The sequence below is a fragment of the Henckelia pumila genome, chromosome 1 (assembly GCF_033568475.1).
Source record: "Henckelia pumila isolate YLH828 chromosome 1, ASM3356847v2, whole genome shotgun sequence".
NCBI classification, from domain to species: Eukaryota; Viridiplantae; Streptophyta; class Magnoliopsida; order Lamiales; family Gesneriaceae; genus Henckelia; species Henckelia pumila.
In genome coordinates this window covers 79,215,884-79,232,972 of record NC_133120.1, presented here as the reverse complement: position 1 = coordinate 79,232,972, position 17,089 = coordinate 79,215,884, and the positions used below count along the sequence as shown (strand labels likewise).

The window sequence follows — 17,089 nt, the reverse complement described above, 5'->3', positions numbered from 1 at the left end:
TTGCATACTTTTATAATTTAATAGAAAGTATATGTACATCTAACATTATCCTAACTAACGATAGAAGCACAAGCTGAGACGCAGTTGCATGTGTGATATAATATATTATATTTCATGATTTTTTATTTATGAAATAATATATTATTTAGTAGTTGAAAATTAGTTATTGGAAAGATAATATATTCAAAAAGGTAGAAGAAAAAAAGTGGAGAAAATGTGGATTAAAAGATTAAAATTGAAAGATATTTTTGGTGTGACATGACACACCAAAAAACAGTTATTCAAACGCCATCAACCTTTATATAATACTAGTCATCGCAACACACGCGTTGCGTATGTAACATTATATATATAACGCGTGTGTAACATTATATATATATATATATATATATATATATATAAATTGTGGATCGAAAACCCAATTTTATAAAATAATTATGTATTTTTTTTACGGTCGTTGAGTTTTTTTTAGTAGAGAAGTTTTGTTTAAATTACTTAAGAGACTTTTCTAAAAAAAATAAATTACTTAAGAAAAGGGCAAAATGGGAAAAAAATTTGGTATCTCCATGCCACACCAAAAACAGTTTTTCTAATGCCTTCAACTATTATAATATAGTAGAGATATATAATATCGTAACTTAACGATCCATTTACTTTAAATTATAATATTATATAAAATTGCAATTTATGATATATGGGTTGACTCTTGTCTAGAAGGCCACAATGGATACGGCATGGGATATTCTTGTCTTTTGTGAGAAGCGGGGTGAATGGGAAATTAGGTACATTGATCCAAAATTAATTGGGATAAATTTCGTAAGCTTGATCGGGGGATATTTATGTAATTCGTGATAAAAATAATAAGTTCTATATAATAGCTTGATAAGATGAGTTTACAGTTAATATAAAATATTTTATATTAGATATAATAAAAAATTAATATGAAAAGTATATAAAATTAAATAAACAAAATAGAATGATAATGAAAAAAAATTATAATCTATCTATTGTATATGCATACGATACAAAACTCTTTAAAGGTTCGATTTTCTAAAACCAATTGAAATATATAAAACTTGAAAATATCTTAACATCTTATTTTATAAAATTCATAATTTACTCATAATAATGCATTATTTCAAAACAACCATCCTATTAAAAATAAAATTTCATAAGAATGACACTTCAATTAATTTTTTTAATGCAATCGTATTTTTATCTATATTTTAAATTTTTAGATTAAATATATCACTCATAATATTATCTTTTATTTTTGAATCTTTGTTGCGTGTGTGTATATATAAGAAAAGCTACCAACCTATTAAGAGCAAAAATTAAATTTTGTTCGATCATGAAAAATGTTATTTTCAATTTTGTTTAATTTCAATCGTATTTTATCTATATTTTAAAAAATTTATATTAAATACGCTATCACTCATGATATCATCTTTTTTTTTTTTTGAATATTTGTTGTGTATATATGCATATAAGAAAAACAACAACCTTATTAAAAGAAAATAATTAAATTTTGTTTAATCCCAAAAAAGACTATTTTAAATTTTGTTTTAATTCAATCGTATTTTTTTTTATCTATATTAAATTTTTTAGATGAAATATTTTATCACTGATAATATCATCTTATTTTTAGAATATTAAATACTATATCTATTTATAATTTTAAATTCAATAATATTGTATTTGTATTTTTTTAATTTAATACGGATCTCTTTACTATTTTTGAAAATGACTTTTGGACGGAAAAATTCTTTTATTTTTATTTTTATGTGGTTTTTCTGTTTATATATATATATATATGTGTGTGTGTGTAAACATCATATTGAGACGATAATTTTCTTTACGGGTTTGGACTCCACAGGTAAAACTCGAAATAGACGAGTATGGAGACACGTTATTCGGGCGAATATGGAGATACTATCCACATCATCTAACTCGCCGCGATGATGATAATTATAATAACAATAAAATATTAATTATTATAATAATGTAACACCGCAAATATTAGTCGTGTATTTTAATATATATTAGTCATGGGACACACGTGTTGCGTGTGTAATATAATATTTGAATACAATCGTATGATATCTTATATTAATTAATGAGTAAGATATAAGATTTAATATCATGAATTTACATAAATTGTAAGTTGAAAAATGAAAACTGAAAACGTGGGGAAGAATCGAGGATAAGGGATAAAGAAACATGGGAGGAAAGGTGCAGCAGGGGAGGTTGGGTTTGGTTGAATCATTTTTTTGCACCCTTGTGATTTTTTTTTCTTTTGAAGTAGCCCTTCTGATTTTGGATCAAAGAAAAAAAAATAATGGCAATTTTGTCCGTTCACATTTTTAATCAGATTCAGTTTCTCTAATAGTTGTGTGCATTATAATATAGTAAAAGTAAATATATAAAAACTTGATAAACTCTTATATTAATTGATCGTCAAAATGACACTGACGTCAAATTACATATCTAGACCATAAAACTATCAATTCTTTATATTTTTAACAGGCAAACAAATCGAAACCAAAATTACTCTATTTCTACATAGAATCAATTATAATATTCGATTTAAAAATCATAGAAATACTTATCAACTTCTTTCCACCCCGTATAGCGTTTATTCCTTCTTTTTTTTTTTTTTCAATTTCTATTTACTTAAATTTTATTTTTTATGTTACACATGTATAACATGTGTCTCAATCGCAAAAAGATACTGATTAAATATTAGCGATTTTTCGAAAAAATAAAAATTAGATTAGAGTTTAGACCCATTGATTTTTTCGTGAGCTTGGAGAAGTTATGATAAACATAAACTAAAAAAAATATGAACAAATAAATGTCTCACTCATCTCATACAAAGAAAAATAAACTATAAACCACCCATAATCCTCCTCATTTACAAAGCAGAGATGAAATTTCTAATTTCTCTATAAATCCAATTCACTGTTTCTTCTTTTATCGCTTTCAAAGTTTTGCGTTTAAAATTCGATTGGGATTTTAATCAATTTTAGACTTTCTGGTTTCCAGAGTTTCTCCGATTAGATAAAACCAAGAAATGGAGCACGGTTTTAATTCAAGGCTGGGATGGTAAACCCACCACATCCCATTACCATCCCTATATCATATACATCAATTATCGTCTATTGATTATATTTCCGAGAATTACTTAACAGATCAATTCATTTACTATTTGATAAATACATTAATTCCTCCATGTAGTGAAAAAGGCTCATTTCCAATAAGATGTTAGCCAAATCTGCATGATCAAACCCATGCCGCCGCGACACTGAAAAAGGCCGTGGAGGTTGTCGTGGCCTTCAAGGCACCCAAGTCCGAGCACTATTAGACAGACAAGGCACGAACCAGTAATGTGTTGAGTCTCAAGTCGTGAACCCGAAAATTCCAATGAGATCCATCACATGAGCTGTGAGAAATATCGATTTCATAACCAAAATTGAAATCATCAACCAGACCGTTGCCGGATGGGATTCATGAAGATGCTGCTGACAAATTGCTCTTATTCAGCACCATCTCTGCATTTCTGCAAGGCTGCCCTTATCTCCTTCAGCATTTCATTAACCTTCATACCTTTCCTGCAACAAATGACACAAGGAGATGTTTATTCCAGACTTGTTCAAAAACCGAATGTAATTCCCAAGCATCACCGTTTTATAGCATAATAATTGAAAATAAAGATTGCGAGATATGATGTGTCAATCATCAAGAATTCAACTGAACATGTATGGCTGTGCAGGAACTAAAGTAAATAAAGAACTTACAAAACACTGACACCGACGACTGCAAGAGGTCGCGGGTATTCATCAATTTCCTTCACTTTTCCTTCATCGGTGGAACTGGGAGGGGCAGCAGTTTCGAAAGAAGCGTGACTCTGCAAATCTATCTTATCTCGTCCTATTCTCTTGATTTCTTCTTTTAAATGTGGAAGCCTTTCCATTGCCTATGGAGCGGAGAAGCAGATTAACTAGGATAGGTAACATGTAAAGGGAATAGCCTTTTTTCGTTAAGAAAAGAACATCTCTACAAGCAAAGAAAACTCAAGCACACACACCTCAGGTTTGTCGATTTTATTTAGAACCACAATGTGAGGTCGTTCAAGGTAATCAGGATTGTACATACGCAGTTCCTGCAAAATTGACGCACTCGTAACTTCATAGGAACGCATATGATCCTAGTCACAAAAAATATCCAGAGACATTCTTGTGAAAAGAAAATGCATCAGCACCCACTATTTAAATCGTAAAAAGCAATTGGATTTAGCGGAGTACCAAGAATCCGTTGTTCAAGGATTTGTAGAGATTGGTGTCTTACCTCTTTCACTGTCCTGTAATCGCGTATAGGATCCTCAGCAGCTGCATCGACAACATGGACCAACATCCTAGTCCTCCTCAAATGCCTCAAAAAGTTGCGACCAAGACCCTGGAAATTAAGAAGGTGTGCATAAAATTTACAGTTAGTCGATGAACTGAAAATTACAAAACCAAGATACTGAAGAATGAGAAAGTTTAGTAAACACCAAGATTGTAAACGAAATACAACTAGAATGAATACCTTTCCCAAATGTGCACCTTCAATGAGACCAGGCAAATCTGCCAAAGTCGCCTCAGATGAAAACTGCCCAGCCCCCAAACTGGGATCACCATTAAGGCGTCCTAGATTTGGCATCAACGTTGTAAATGGATAATCGGCTATATCAGGTTTTGCAAATGTGATAGCTGCCAGAAGGGTTGACTTTCCAGCATTTGGGAGTCCCTTAAAATCACAATGCATCAAATTAGAAATTAAGAAAACAATAGAAATTAAGAAAAAATATCAAAGTTCAGCATAAAATTTACAAAATATTATAAATTTTGAAAAGAATGATAAATTGAGGAATATTTGGGACATAAACACAAGTTATACTTACAACAAGACCAACATCAGCAACGATTCTCAGTATCAACTGCAGAGTGACCTCTTCTCCTGGCTGACCAAGAACTAGAACCTGAATCAGTTGAGTAAGTGTCAAGACGAGAAAACCAAGAGTATAACAGTCAGACTCTCCTTAGAAGCGTTGATGATAAAAAAAAATCCTCTGGTATAGTCAGAAAAACAACAAAACATAAAAAAGAGATTTTGGATTCAACATCTTAACAGATGATACAAAAAACTATGCAAACCCTTACTTTATCACTGTCGTCTCTCATTATATTGGTGGTTAAACTCATCAATTTTTTCTTCCTGTGCTCAGGTGCTTCCAGCAAACTGATCTGCCATAACCAAAATGATGGACACAATTCAAGAAAACATGGGATTTTCAGATCAACTCTGACATCTGAAATATATTAAGTTACAAGCTTCAACATGTAAATTTCAGATAACGTTTTCAAGATTTACATTTTCACCCAATATTCACAAGATTTACGAGTTTAAAGTTCGGTAAAAAGGTCGAGAACACGGATCCTTACCCCTCCTTGTCCACCCCTCGCGACAACTACTTCGTCACCTGGATGGGTTAAATCAGCTAGAAGCTTTCCTCTTTTGTTTTTCACAACTGTACCTGATATAATTCACAAAAAACACAGGTAATGATTTCATATTTAAATTACATTTTTTGTTACAAAAAGGACATTCTGGGATGAACATTTATGGACACAACAAACCTAGAGGTACTGGAATACGTAATGTTGGGGAAGCAAGTCCATTATGCAACTGAGAGGACAAGACACCCATCGAATCAACATTCCCGCCACGTTTTGCATTGTACTGACTCTTCTTGTGAAACTCCAACAGTGTATCTTTGCTCTCATCCGCATAAATCACGACATCGCCTCCATGCCCACCCACTGGAAGGATAAGTGAACCATCAAAATCTCGCTTATAAGAATCCCTTTTCTTTGTTTTGTCCTTTCTGAATGTTTTTTGAGACTTAGAAGTTTCCTTCTGGTTAGGAAGATTAAGAATAGCACCATGTCCTCCATCTCCAGCACGAACAGAAAAAATCACCTCGTCAAAATATTTATGACGTTCCTTCAACAGAGTTTCCTGGCTTGGGGATGGAGTACTCTTTGTCTTAGTAAGCACATTTTTCAGTAATAATAATGGGCGTTGGTATTTCTCTCGCACTGTTGATTTCCTATGAAAATGGTAAACAAAAGTAATGGATTTGGACTACATGAGAAGACACAAACCGGAATTTCCTTTGGAAACTGAAAATAGACGTGTTGCCGCGAAGGCGCGAATTATAAAGCAAAATACGAAACCAACATAACAATTGTCACCATATATAGATAGTGTTTGGAAGAACTTTATGAAAATTTTGATAAAGAAAAGCTGAGAAGTACTTTCTAGAACATCTCTTCAAGCACGAGAGTTGATGAAACACAAATTACCAAAGGATTCCGAAACATACCAAAAAAAAAAAAATGATTTCATAGAAACTAATCAACACAAAGTGAGGCAATCTAACACAAATGGCAACGAATAAGATTAATAATCTCCCAGTTGTATATACTACTAGAATAATCTTCACTTATAGAGACAGTTGGGCATCCCAATTCCCTAATTGGAGCTGTAAATTCTATTTGCTATAAAGAATAGCCAAAACTATGATACCAGAATTAAAAGAAAAATCGCAAGAAACGTAAAACATCAATATGCAGGTACATTACAAACTGTCTATGAAAAACATCTTTCGGGTCCTTGAAATCAACAAAGAAAAAAGAAAGGAGAAAAACAATAGTCGTAAATTCGTCTTTTTTTTCCTTCATTTACAAAAATCTTGATTATGAGGAACCAATAGCGTAAAAAAGAGAGAGGGGGGCCAAAATTGAAAACAGAAAACAAACCCAGAAGCATTGGTGTAGGATTCTTGACACAGAAGATATTACATACCCACTGACAAGAAATGGTTGCAAGGAAACAGCAGAAACCGAAGCCCACAAATTTTTATCGGACAAGTTGAGAAGTGCATACTGCTGCGGAGTCCATGTAAGCATTTTATCTTCAGCTACGTATTTGGGTGTCACATAAACTTAACTAACAATTTGTCAGCTCACTTCTCTTCAATGGCGGAGCCGGGAATAGGGCAATACCCCAAAACTTTTCAATAATTTCTTTTTAAGCGTCAACAAATTATATATTTCCCCCTAGATTAAATCTTTCTTAGCCCTTCCTTCAAATGCCTTGGCATGATAATTGATAAAAATTAAATATGAAAACAATCGATATTATTTCCATTTCGAAAAATAAAATAACATTTAGCTTTGTTTGAGGATACAAATGGTTTTATATTTTATTCTTTTAGTAATTTGTTTATCTTTTAATAACTTGGTTAAAAATTTGATGCATTTCTTGATCATTTCGTACTTTATAATCATCGCATAAAGCTTATATCTTATTACCCTTTTCATATATTTTTCGTAAAAAATAATAATTATATCTAACCTTTTAATAATTCTTGAATGTACATTTATGAGAATATCTATAAAATTATTTGTACCATTCTCTACATATATATATCTTATTATTTTATAATAGTTGAGTGGGTTAGAATAACCGTTGATTTGAGGACACCAACTTTCTTATCCATTTTACCCTCTCTTTATATTTTTACCTTACTAATTCTCAATGTTTTCATAACCGGACCGGTGATCAAACCGGTCTACCTTAAAAAAACGGTCCAACCGGTTCAACCGTTTTAACCGGACAATCGGACCGAAAAACCGTTTATATAATATAATATAATTAATAATATCTTTTAAATTTTAAAAATCTAAAAGATGTATATAAATAAACAAAAATATATTTATCATAGTTTAAAAAATAAATAACTATATAAATATATTCAAAATATTAATTATAGTTATATATACTATATTTTTAAAAATAAATAAATTAATTAAAAAAATATAATCATAGAAAAATAATATTTTTAACGAAGTACAAATTTCAAATAATCATGTGTATATATATAATAAAATATTAAATTAAGATTTTAAAATTAAAAAAAACCAATTTAAAAAAAATAAAAAAAAATCGAAAACCGGTTCAACCGGTTTTCTGGCCGGTTCGACCGGTTCTTGACCGGTTCTGAGCGGTTGAACCGTTGAAACGGTTTTTAGGGGTATTTCGGACCAAACCAGTGACCGATTCCCGGTCGAACCAGTCGGTCCGATCCGGCTTTTAAAACACTGCTAATTCTTACACATCAAACTTCACTCTCACAACTTTTTAATCACGTGAGTCATGATCCCCAATCCATAACCTCCCCACTATCCCACTAAATCCCCCACTTATTCCATGTTTAAAAATAAGTTTTATTTTACACACGCATAGCGTTTGCACTTTTTTACTAGTATATATAATATTTGATATTTTTACTTTATTTAATTATTTTTATCACATTTTAGGCATTTGAAAATTTAGGTCCTATTATACGATAAAAAAAAAAAACCCAGCGAAAGTCGTAGCTAAATGAGTAAAAATTTAGCACGGAAGATCCCTGTAGTATGATCCAATAATGATTACACCCAAATCCAATCGAAGGCATTTTCCCATAGTATTTCTACCTACGCACAACTCACATAAGAACATACTATCTTGCCTCATTTACTAGAAACACAGACATGGTTGTTTTGTATGACCATAACATTTAGATTGTACTGTGAGTGAAGAATTCAACAAATACAATAGGTTCCGTAGCCCGAGTCGACGACTAACGTGCCAGAGTCACCTCAAGCCAATGCACCAAAGATTTGTCTTTTATCACTGGTCCTGTGAAGGCTTCACAATGACTAGCTCTTGAGAAAGTCCTTCAAAGAGAAGGGTTGATGCCCATCCTACAAAATTTCCCAAAAAAAAAAACGAAGGTAATTTCAGAGAGCGAGGCATACAAGGAATAAAAGACTACCCACATTTAAATTTGTTTCATCGGCGAGTACATGTACAAAGGAGACAATAGCTGAAAAAAGACGGAAGGATCGACAGAGTTTAGAAATAATATATGACAAGTGCTATGGTTCCTGGAAATTTTATCATCGGTGCTTGGTGTAAGCTTGGTAAGAACTACACTACCGACACAAATCCATATGAGAGTAACGAACTAGTCGAACCAGGGAGCAAAGTGCAATAAATTAGAGTACAGGGATTACTCAGCGTCTGAAGGAATCAAGTACATGGATACTCAGCAACAGAGTAACAGCAAACTTCAAACCTTGCCAGATTCTTGATCCAAGCACTGTTTGGCAACTGTTGTCTGCTGGATTAGTCTTTCCATTGCTGAATAGCTAGGCAACTTAGTATGTGCTGAAATAACAATGTGTAGGCACACATTTAAGAAACAATTTATAAATCACCAAAAAGATAAACTTCCAGACTACAACTTTAGGAATAATAATGTACCAAGAATTGTCCTGTTTAAACAATCTGCAATATGTTGTCTGTAGTCCATGCTGAGAAGATGAAACATCGGGGACTTCTCTGGTTCTTCATAAGCAAGCAGAGCCATAAAGTCCTAAATACAAAAGAATTACTCCATCCTCTAGTGAAGATCAAATCAATATCAATTTCACGGGGTATAAACCAATGAAATCATAGGCAGAACAACATACTTCAAGCTTTTCGACGTATTTCTGTTCTTTCCCAAAAGGAGTCAACTTGGTTTGGGCAAATCCCAGAGCTTCGGCACTGCAAGAAAATTTAAACCTTGAAATGCGTGAGTGTAGATGATAACATAAAAGGACATTGGATATTATTAAGATATCAGCAAAGTTTTTATCCAATTTTATTGTTATCCAGCCAACATTGCAAATCATGAGAGAATAACTGTTATGATTCTTTACGTACTATCTGTTCCATAATTAAAAGTCGGCATTTATCGACTCATCATACTCACCAATTTCTAGAGCACACAAGTTCAACAAAATGAAGGCTCAAAAGATCAAAATGCAAATCCTTGTTTTCCTCCAACAAACCAGGAGCAAATTCTTCAGTCAATTCTATTGCTTTTGATGCACTGCCATCCAATGCAAAGTGGAAGATTCCTGTAAACAGACTGCATTAGTGCAATAGATACTTTGCAACGTTCTTTTCGCATTAGTTTCTTCAGCGAGCAGAAACTACAAATGTTCTCGTGAAGTTTCTTACAAAGACAATACATATGTGCACTTATGAATAGGGGAGATTAGTGTACGTTTTACGTAGTCATGCAACAGCAACAACCGTTTTCCTCTTCTCGAATTGGTTCTGTATAGAATTAGAAATCAATTCTCGAATTACCAACAACTCCACAATTTTGTCTTCTTTCAAATTTATACCAAAGCATTATTACACACTTCAAATTAAATGTTCACATAAAGTTATTGACACCCTCACATTTTTTCTTTCCATTTTTAAAACTTTTCCTTATATCATTTTAACCATTTTCATAAAATTATATTACAACACCATAATACATATGATATCGTCGGAATTCATGGTGACCATCATTGCAAGAAATATTTACAAAAACACTAGAGCCCTTATGTCCAAATGTTTTAGCAGAAAGTACCCAACCATTCTCCATCAAACTTTTCATCTTCTTCTCAAGTAGCATTCACTTGTGTACAAACTTTTGAAACCTTAAACAAGACCACTTCATCATGAAGGTACTGGGTCTGGGTATATTGTCATAGATATTGGTATCAGACTATCAGGAATGGATAGGAAATTAAGTGAACTACCACAGATCCACCAGCTACCACATCTACTTTCTTTGAGCAAACACTTAACTAACAAAATTCTGAGAAATAAAAATGCTCGCGGTTTATTAAAGACCAATTTTCAGGTTTAGAATATATTGCAGCTCAGTATTTTATCTTCATAATTTGCTTTTGTTCCAACATTCTTCCCCTTATGCAGGAACAATCTCAGGAGCATTTGATACACGTCCAAAAGTCCTGCATACTCAATATACCGCCTCATAAAAATTTGTAAATTCATAACCTCGTTTTAAGATAGGAACATTTACCACAGAAATTTTTTCAACGTGAATTTTGTGGTTTGGGCGCAACGTTGCAACGATGATTATTCCAGTGAATAAATTACATAAGGATTAGTACACAGATATGTCAGCCGCCATCTATAAATAACTATATCATTTGCTATCCGATGTTTCAAATGCCTTATCCTCGTCTAATTTCTCCTCCAAGATATTCACGAGCAGAAAGTTAGAAATATAACTTTTTATGTACCTCCTCTCCTAAGAATTTGATTCACGGATAAAATTTAGGCTCATTTAATATTTGTCACCTAAAAACTGTGCTTCCACCAATTCAATTACACCAACAAAGGACAAACATATCGGAAAAGTGATAGCCGGTAGAACTATTACTAAAATTTCAATAAAACTGATTAGTTTGGGAGGGTGGTGGGGGATATTCCTTACTTTTCCTTTTCTCCATGTCCTCAAGATGACCCATAGGCTGCTTCATCCCAGTACAAGCAATGAACGAATCCACCGTATCTTTGAAGCAATTGTGCACAAGATATGATAGAACGACCTTATGGATGTCTTTTTCATTCAAAACCTGTAAGAAACTAAAGGCAATCATGCACTAAAATATTTTAAATTTAAAAGCACACACAAGAGAAGTAAAAGTAAATCCCTGATCAATTGACATTATGAATCTCGTCGATTCACATGAAATATCCCGCAAAGAAAATGAAGAAATCTGATCCACAAGCATTTTTAAGCACAAAAAAACATAAACTTGCAAGATAAGGACAATCAATATTTGATCAGGCCACCATAATACGAGTGGTTAGCAAAATTTCAGTTTGTTATTTAAAAAGGTCATTGGCAAAACACGGTTCCCTGTTTGGTTGACACCTTCAAGATCAAGAAAATGGACATCAACTGTCTCTAACTGTAGATAATCCTCTGGAAAAGAATACTCTAAAACAAATCTGAAGAGTGTGAAGCATAAAAATCTGTGTTAAAAACAATAACTTTTGTTGCAGCTTAGAGAAAAAATTTATGCGAACCTAAAAAATGATGTTCTTCCCACCGTTATAGAGGGCAACCAGAGTTTAAAAAAATGGTTGTTTTGATAGTTGGCATTGAACTTCTGAATTAGAAAATGAAAAAAATCTGCATAAATCAGTGAACAAAACGAAACAAACTCAAGTCTACAAAACAATTGAGGTTCACTCACCATGAAAGATATGCCAAATGAATCACCTTCGCCCTACAACTAAAGCCCATAATCATTTAACTTTAAATTACTTTAAAAGAATGTCGAAAGGAAATTACTATAAACTTCATTCAAATTAGATACGACACATCCACAATGTTTTTAAAAAGAAAGAACAGGAAGTCGTATCAAACTGAAATGACAATCATGAACTCACAAAAAAAAAAGTTCAAATAGGGACAAAAACTCAAACCTCCGATGAAATTGCCGATGATAGAAAATAACAAGAAACTCATAGAAAAATAACATCGACCCACATCACAAACTGCATAACACAGGCCAAGACAATCTAGAGTGCCTTACAATGTTCTCGTATTGCCGCGGATCAGCATCCATTTGCAAGCTTCACAAGGACAATATCTTTCCCTTTATTTTTTTGGGAGAGGAAGAAGAAAAAGGAAGCGAGAAGAAAGTAGAGACCGGTAATTTACAGAGACAGTTGAAAAATCTAGACAAATCCTTCCAGAATATGCAGATTCTGTGTGTATCGAAGTTCTTATGCGTATGCTAAAACTTCATTATTTTACATATATATATATATACACACACACGCAGCGGGGCTTGTGTTTGTGTATGGGAGACGGAGGGGATCGCTGCCCCCAAGACGAAGAGGAAAGGAGAAAATCCGTAAAACTGAGAAGGCTTTGCTTGTTTGTCTGCAGTTTCATTCGCAACGAATTTTGCCAATTGCCCTCAGACGAAACACGATTTTGGTTCTATAAATTAAAAACACATCATATATTTTTTTTTTCCTGTGTCAAAGAATTCAAACACACTATTATATGATGAATAAATACTTCAATAAAATTATACTTTTAACAATACATTAAAAAAATATGTATATATATATATATTATATATAACCGCGTGTTAAAAAACAATAGTTTTACGAGAAAAAAGAACAAGTTAAGTTCTGTTTGAACATATATTTTAAAAACGTTTTCAATCTTTTACAAGTTAAAAAACTTAAAGTTTATTTTATAAGTTCATGTCAAAAAATGTTTAACACCGTACTTTTTTGAAAGATGTATTTTAAATTTTTATTATTATTTTGATATATTTTGAATTCAGTCATAATCTACTCGTTTATCTACATATTGTTTTTTATCATGTCATGTCATTTTCTGAAATTGTGATACAAAATTAAAATTATTTTTTAAAAGTAGCGGAAAGTTGTAGATAAAATAATAACCATGTAACTTTGAAGTTCATGATGTGAAATTATCAATCACCGTCACTGTCTTGAAAATAAAAGAAATACACGTCTAACTTTTCTGTTGTGCATAATACTGTTCACAAATCATAATGGATGATTTTGTAGGGAAAACCAGGTTAATGTATTCAACTCTTTTCCAACTTAAATGAAAGCATTCAATATTTTGAAAAGACTACTAATTTGGATACACAAATTATTGACTTAAAAAATACTTAAATAAGTTTAGTTTTTTAAAATGCTTTTATTTAAAAAAAAACAGAAACGATTTTAACGTTTGGATAAATGTTAAAAAAATACTTTTTTGAATAGAAACAGAAGTCAAAAAGCCAAAAATTTTTGCTTTTTAAAAAACACTTATATGAGCTTAAATAAGGGTTTTTAAAAACAACTGTTGTAACCAAATGTTTAAGTTTTAAAAAGAAAACACTTTTTATGATGCCGTAAAGTTTTTATCTATAAGCAACGCCTTTGAGATGCAGCATGTACATGATCCTTGTGCAGGTAATGTTATTTCTTGTATATAATAACCAAATTAATCTTAAAAAAAGGGGGACCAAAACCAAGGTGACAATACCACCTTTGATTCTTTGAATAATGCCAACATGAAGAGCAATGAGTTATCTTGGAAAGTAGAAGATGAAACCAAGCTAAGAGTCGAACAATTGCATAGAAAAATAAGGCACATGGCAACCAACAGCACGAGCCCAAAAGCTATAAGAGTCGAACAATTGCAAAGAAAAATAAAACACATGGCAACCAACAGCACGAGGGCTGACCATGTTGTTAATTCTGTAGGAGGTGGGAGCAGTTTGGCTTTAGGGAACCTCAAGGAAGGGGGTTTGAAGGATGGTTCTGTGAGTGGATGGCTCTGCAAGACTTACACTGAATCCCTCAGCATCCAAATTTCGGTGTCTGAACCGTGTAGCTATATGAATTTACTAGATTTAGACGAGTGTCACGTCATATTTCATAGTAGATGAACGACACACACAGACGTACATATAGTTAGTTTTGATTTATTCCTAATACAATATATTATTCATCAACTCATACGCAAAGCTGAATCACATTTATGAACGGTTCAGAAGTAAAAACAGCTAACTTACTGGACCAAGAATGAAGACTGAGAAGGGTATTACAAACCTTGTGCTGTTTTAAACAACAGGGATATGCTGGTGAGCATGATAGAATGGCTAAAAATAAGTCTAAGTAAAGTAGTTAGCAAGCATTTTGTAAAGTCACTGGTTCCACAAGTATGTCATTTAACTCACTTAACATGGAGATACTGGAATAACATACACAACACTGCAGCAAAAATATTACACCCGACTCAACTTCCCACATGATCATTGGTATGGTGAAGGGAAAGCACGATGATTTCAACCAAATCCACATAAAATGAAATACCGACGGTATGATGTCCATTCACTTTCTAAAACAACCTCCTCATCCTTGATGAGATGTGCTTATTCACCATTCGAGTCACACAATAAACACTACCTTCAACATTTTATGCTGTCACAAACACTCGGTCCTGTAATTGATACCAAAATTCAAAACTAATAACCTGTGCACAACTTCCACGAGTTGCAACTGCTGCGACTACTAGGTGGGGAATTTTCTGAGATCAACAATTGACATTGATTCTACATGGCACAACAATTAAAAATATGATCACAGTCAAAAATTTGAGGAATACTGTAACCATAAGCTATAATTTTCGTAAGATAAGTGTCTGGTCCTATATTCAAACATGTGCTATGTCTGATTTCACAGCCTATTTTTTACCAAAGCGGAAACAAATTCTAAGCAAAGCAGCACATTCCTAAATCTTAACCCTCCTTAGATCGAAAGTGTAAGAACTTTCCTAGCTTAACCATCTACTTGATGTCAAATTCTTAGTTTTTTGAACATTCAATATGCACCCTATAGTTTCTTATTAACCTAAATCATATATGTAAGTGTAACCCCTCCATATACTCATAAAAAGCACAAAACTTTGCTAAACAATTACCATCTCCATCTACTAGGCATCAAAATTTACACATTCCGACAAAAATCATAAAAATTGTGTATCAGAATATCTATATGAAGTCATAAATACCAGCAACAGAATATAATAGCACCCATCTTGTTATGTGGATGGAAAAACATCCTTAACAGCCGATGCAGCGGTCAAGTAATTCAATGTGTTCCTCAGCGTCTCCTTCTCCCTTTTCAACCTCATCGCAGTATCCTCCAATTCCAGCAATGCCTGCTGCTCCCTTGGCGCGCCTTCGAAGGTACTTCCGACAAAGAACGAGAATGGAGTCGGAAAAAGATTCCTCCTCAAATCTTGAACCTCCTTCTCAGGCTTCCCATTCAGCCTATTCGACAACCTAATCACATCTTTCATATACAGCTCTACTTCACTAGCCAATGCGTCCAAATCCTCCACCTCACCGGAGGGGCGGTCCTCGAGCCATGTCACTTCCGCCACCAAATAGGGCTTGGTGCGGACTAATTTGGTGACCCGGAAACGTTCCTGCCCCTTGCATATCAAGAAGAACCGGTCGTCGACCAGGCGCTCATGTTTTATCACTTCCCCGACGCAGCCCACGTCGGCGGTGCCCGTGGCAGCGTCGGTGTAGATGACGCCGAATCGGAGGTCGGTTTGGAGGAGCGTGTGCATCATTATGCGGTAACGAAACTCGAAGATTTGGAGGGGAAGGATAGCGCCCGGAAACAGAACAAGGGGAAGAGGGAAGAGCGGCAACTCAACTACATCATCGGATTTCGGGGAGTTGGTGTGATGTTTCTCCGAGAACGACGAGGCCGAGCAGCACAGCGATTCGGGTTTCCGCCTCCCGTGACGGCGGCGGCGGGGCTGAGCGGGAAAACTATAAGTGGGTTCCAGATGATAAACAGGGTTTAAGCAGGGCTTGCGAGAAATAGCATAGGAAGAGGAAGAAGTAGTGGAATGCAAGAACTGCGGCAGAGCCATTGCAGCAAAGTGTTGCTCAGAAAGGGGAAATGGGCATCGAAACTAGAGGGCAATAATTGAAGGGGAAATGGCGGATTGTCAATGGCGGATTGTCATGTAGAATGGAATGGGATAATCTGTGGAAGTGAAATGGTGAAGAAGATATTAGTGACTATAAAATGTTTGGGATTTTGCCAGTAAGATTGTGGATAACGGGAGCTGCTGGTGGGCCTGCCAATCCGAATGTGGTGTTCAACCTTTACACGTACAAACCCCCCCATGTCTATCTTTATTAACAACAATATTCTCCACGTTTAATTTTACCCATTATTAATTTCATAAAAATATCTTTTTTCCCTTTGAAGGAATTGTATCATTCGTCATGTTTTATATCACTTATGATAATCATATATCGGTTGATCTTTATGATTATTATAAGCCGTTCGATTTGGTTGGTGCAAGATTTTTGTTTACTATCCCACTCCCTCCAAAGTGGAGAACCAAGAATTTGCTTAATTTTCAAGAATCAAAATGAAGTGTCAAATTTCATTTCAGAAAAAGTAACTCTGCCACTCTTCACACTCTATGGCTTCATGTAAATTCCTCCTCGTTTAACATATTGTATGCTTCTAATTGTTGATCGATCGATCACTAGTGAATGAA

At 33.8% G+C, this 17,089-nt stretch overlaps 3 protein-coding genes across 7 annotated transcripts; all 3 read right to left on the bottom strand.

Moving 5' to 3' along the window:
• Positions 1-3,101: 3,101 nt before the first annotated feature.
• Positions 3,102-7,102, bottom strand: LOC140874969 (probable GTP-binding protein OBGC2). Of its 2 annotated transcripts, XM_073278475.1 has the most exons (11): positions 6,910-7,102; positions 5,679-6,151; positions 5,484-5,575; positions 5,202-5,285; positions 4,943-5,020; positions 4,588-4,788; positions 4,348-4,455; positions 4,088-4,162; positions 3,798-3,976; positions 3,492-3,611; positions 3,102-3,405 (listed from the first exon to the last, which is right to left on the bottom strand). In XM_073278475.1, exons 1-10 carry the CDS (start codon positions 7,011-7,013, stop codon positions 3,536-3,538), a joined length of 1,470 nt encoding a protein of 489 aa, XP_073134576.1. In that variant the 5' UTR covers positions 7,014-7,102; the 3' UTR covers positions 3,102-3,405; positions 3,492-3,535. The 2 variants fall into 2 exon arrangements, with proteins under 2 accessions (XP_073134576.1, XP_073134575.1); XM_073278474.1 differs by having other exon boundaries at positions 3,102-3,611.
• Positions 7,103-8,483: 1,381 nt separating this feature from the next.
• Positions 8,484-13,085, bottom strand: LOC140885246 (uncharacterized). 3 transcript variants are annotated; one of them, XR_012150853.1, is made up of 7 exons: positions 12,552-13,085; positions 11,441-11,582; positions 9,911-10,058; positions 9,627-9,702; positions 9,418-9,529; positions 9,168-9,321; positions 8,484-8,855 (listed from the first exon to the last, which is right to left on the bottom strand). XR_012150853.1 is itself a non-coding variant. In XM_073292203.1 (7 exons), exons 1-6 carry the CDS (start codon positions 12,582-12,584, stop codon positions 9,224-9,226), a joined length of 609 nt encoding a protein of 202 aa, XP_073148304.1. In that variant the 5' UTR covers positions 12,585-13,085; the 3' UTR covers positions 8,484-8,855; positions 9,192-9,223. The 3 variants fall into 3 exon arrangements, 2 of the variants coding, with proteins under 2 accessions (XP_073148304.1, XP_073148296.1); XM_073292203.1 differs by having other exon boundaries at positions 9,192-9,321; XM_073292195.1 differs by having other exon boundaries at positions 9,230-9,321; positions 12,552-13,083.
• LOC140885228 (uncharacterized) lies at positions 11,462-16,639 on the bottom strand. Of its 2 annotated transcripts, none has more exons than XM_073292185.1 (2): positions 15,569-16,639; positions 11,462-11,582 (listed from the first exon to the last, which is right to left on the bottom strand). In XM_073292185.1, exon 1 carries the CDS (start codon positions 16,445-16,447, stop codon positions 15,599-15,601), a length of 849 nt encoding a protein of 282 aa, XP_073148286.1. In that variant the 5' UTR covers positions 16,448-16,639; the 3' UTR covers positions 11,462-11,582; positions 15,569-15,598. The 2 variants fall into 2 exon arrangements, with proteins under 2 accessions (XP_073148286.1, XP_073148279.1); XM_073292178.1 differs by lacking the exon at positions 11,462-11,582 and adding an exon at positions 14,776-15,110.
• Between the last annotated feature and the right edge of the window lie 450 nt (positions 16,640-17,089).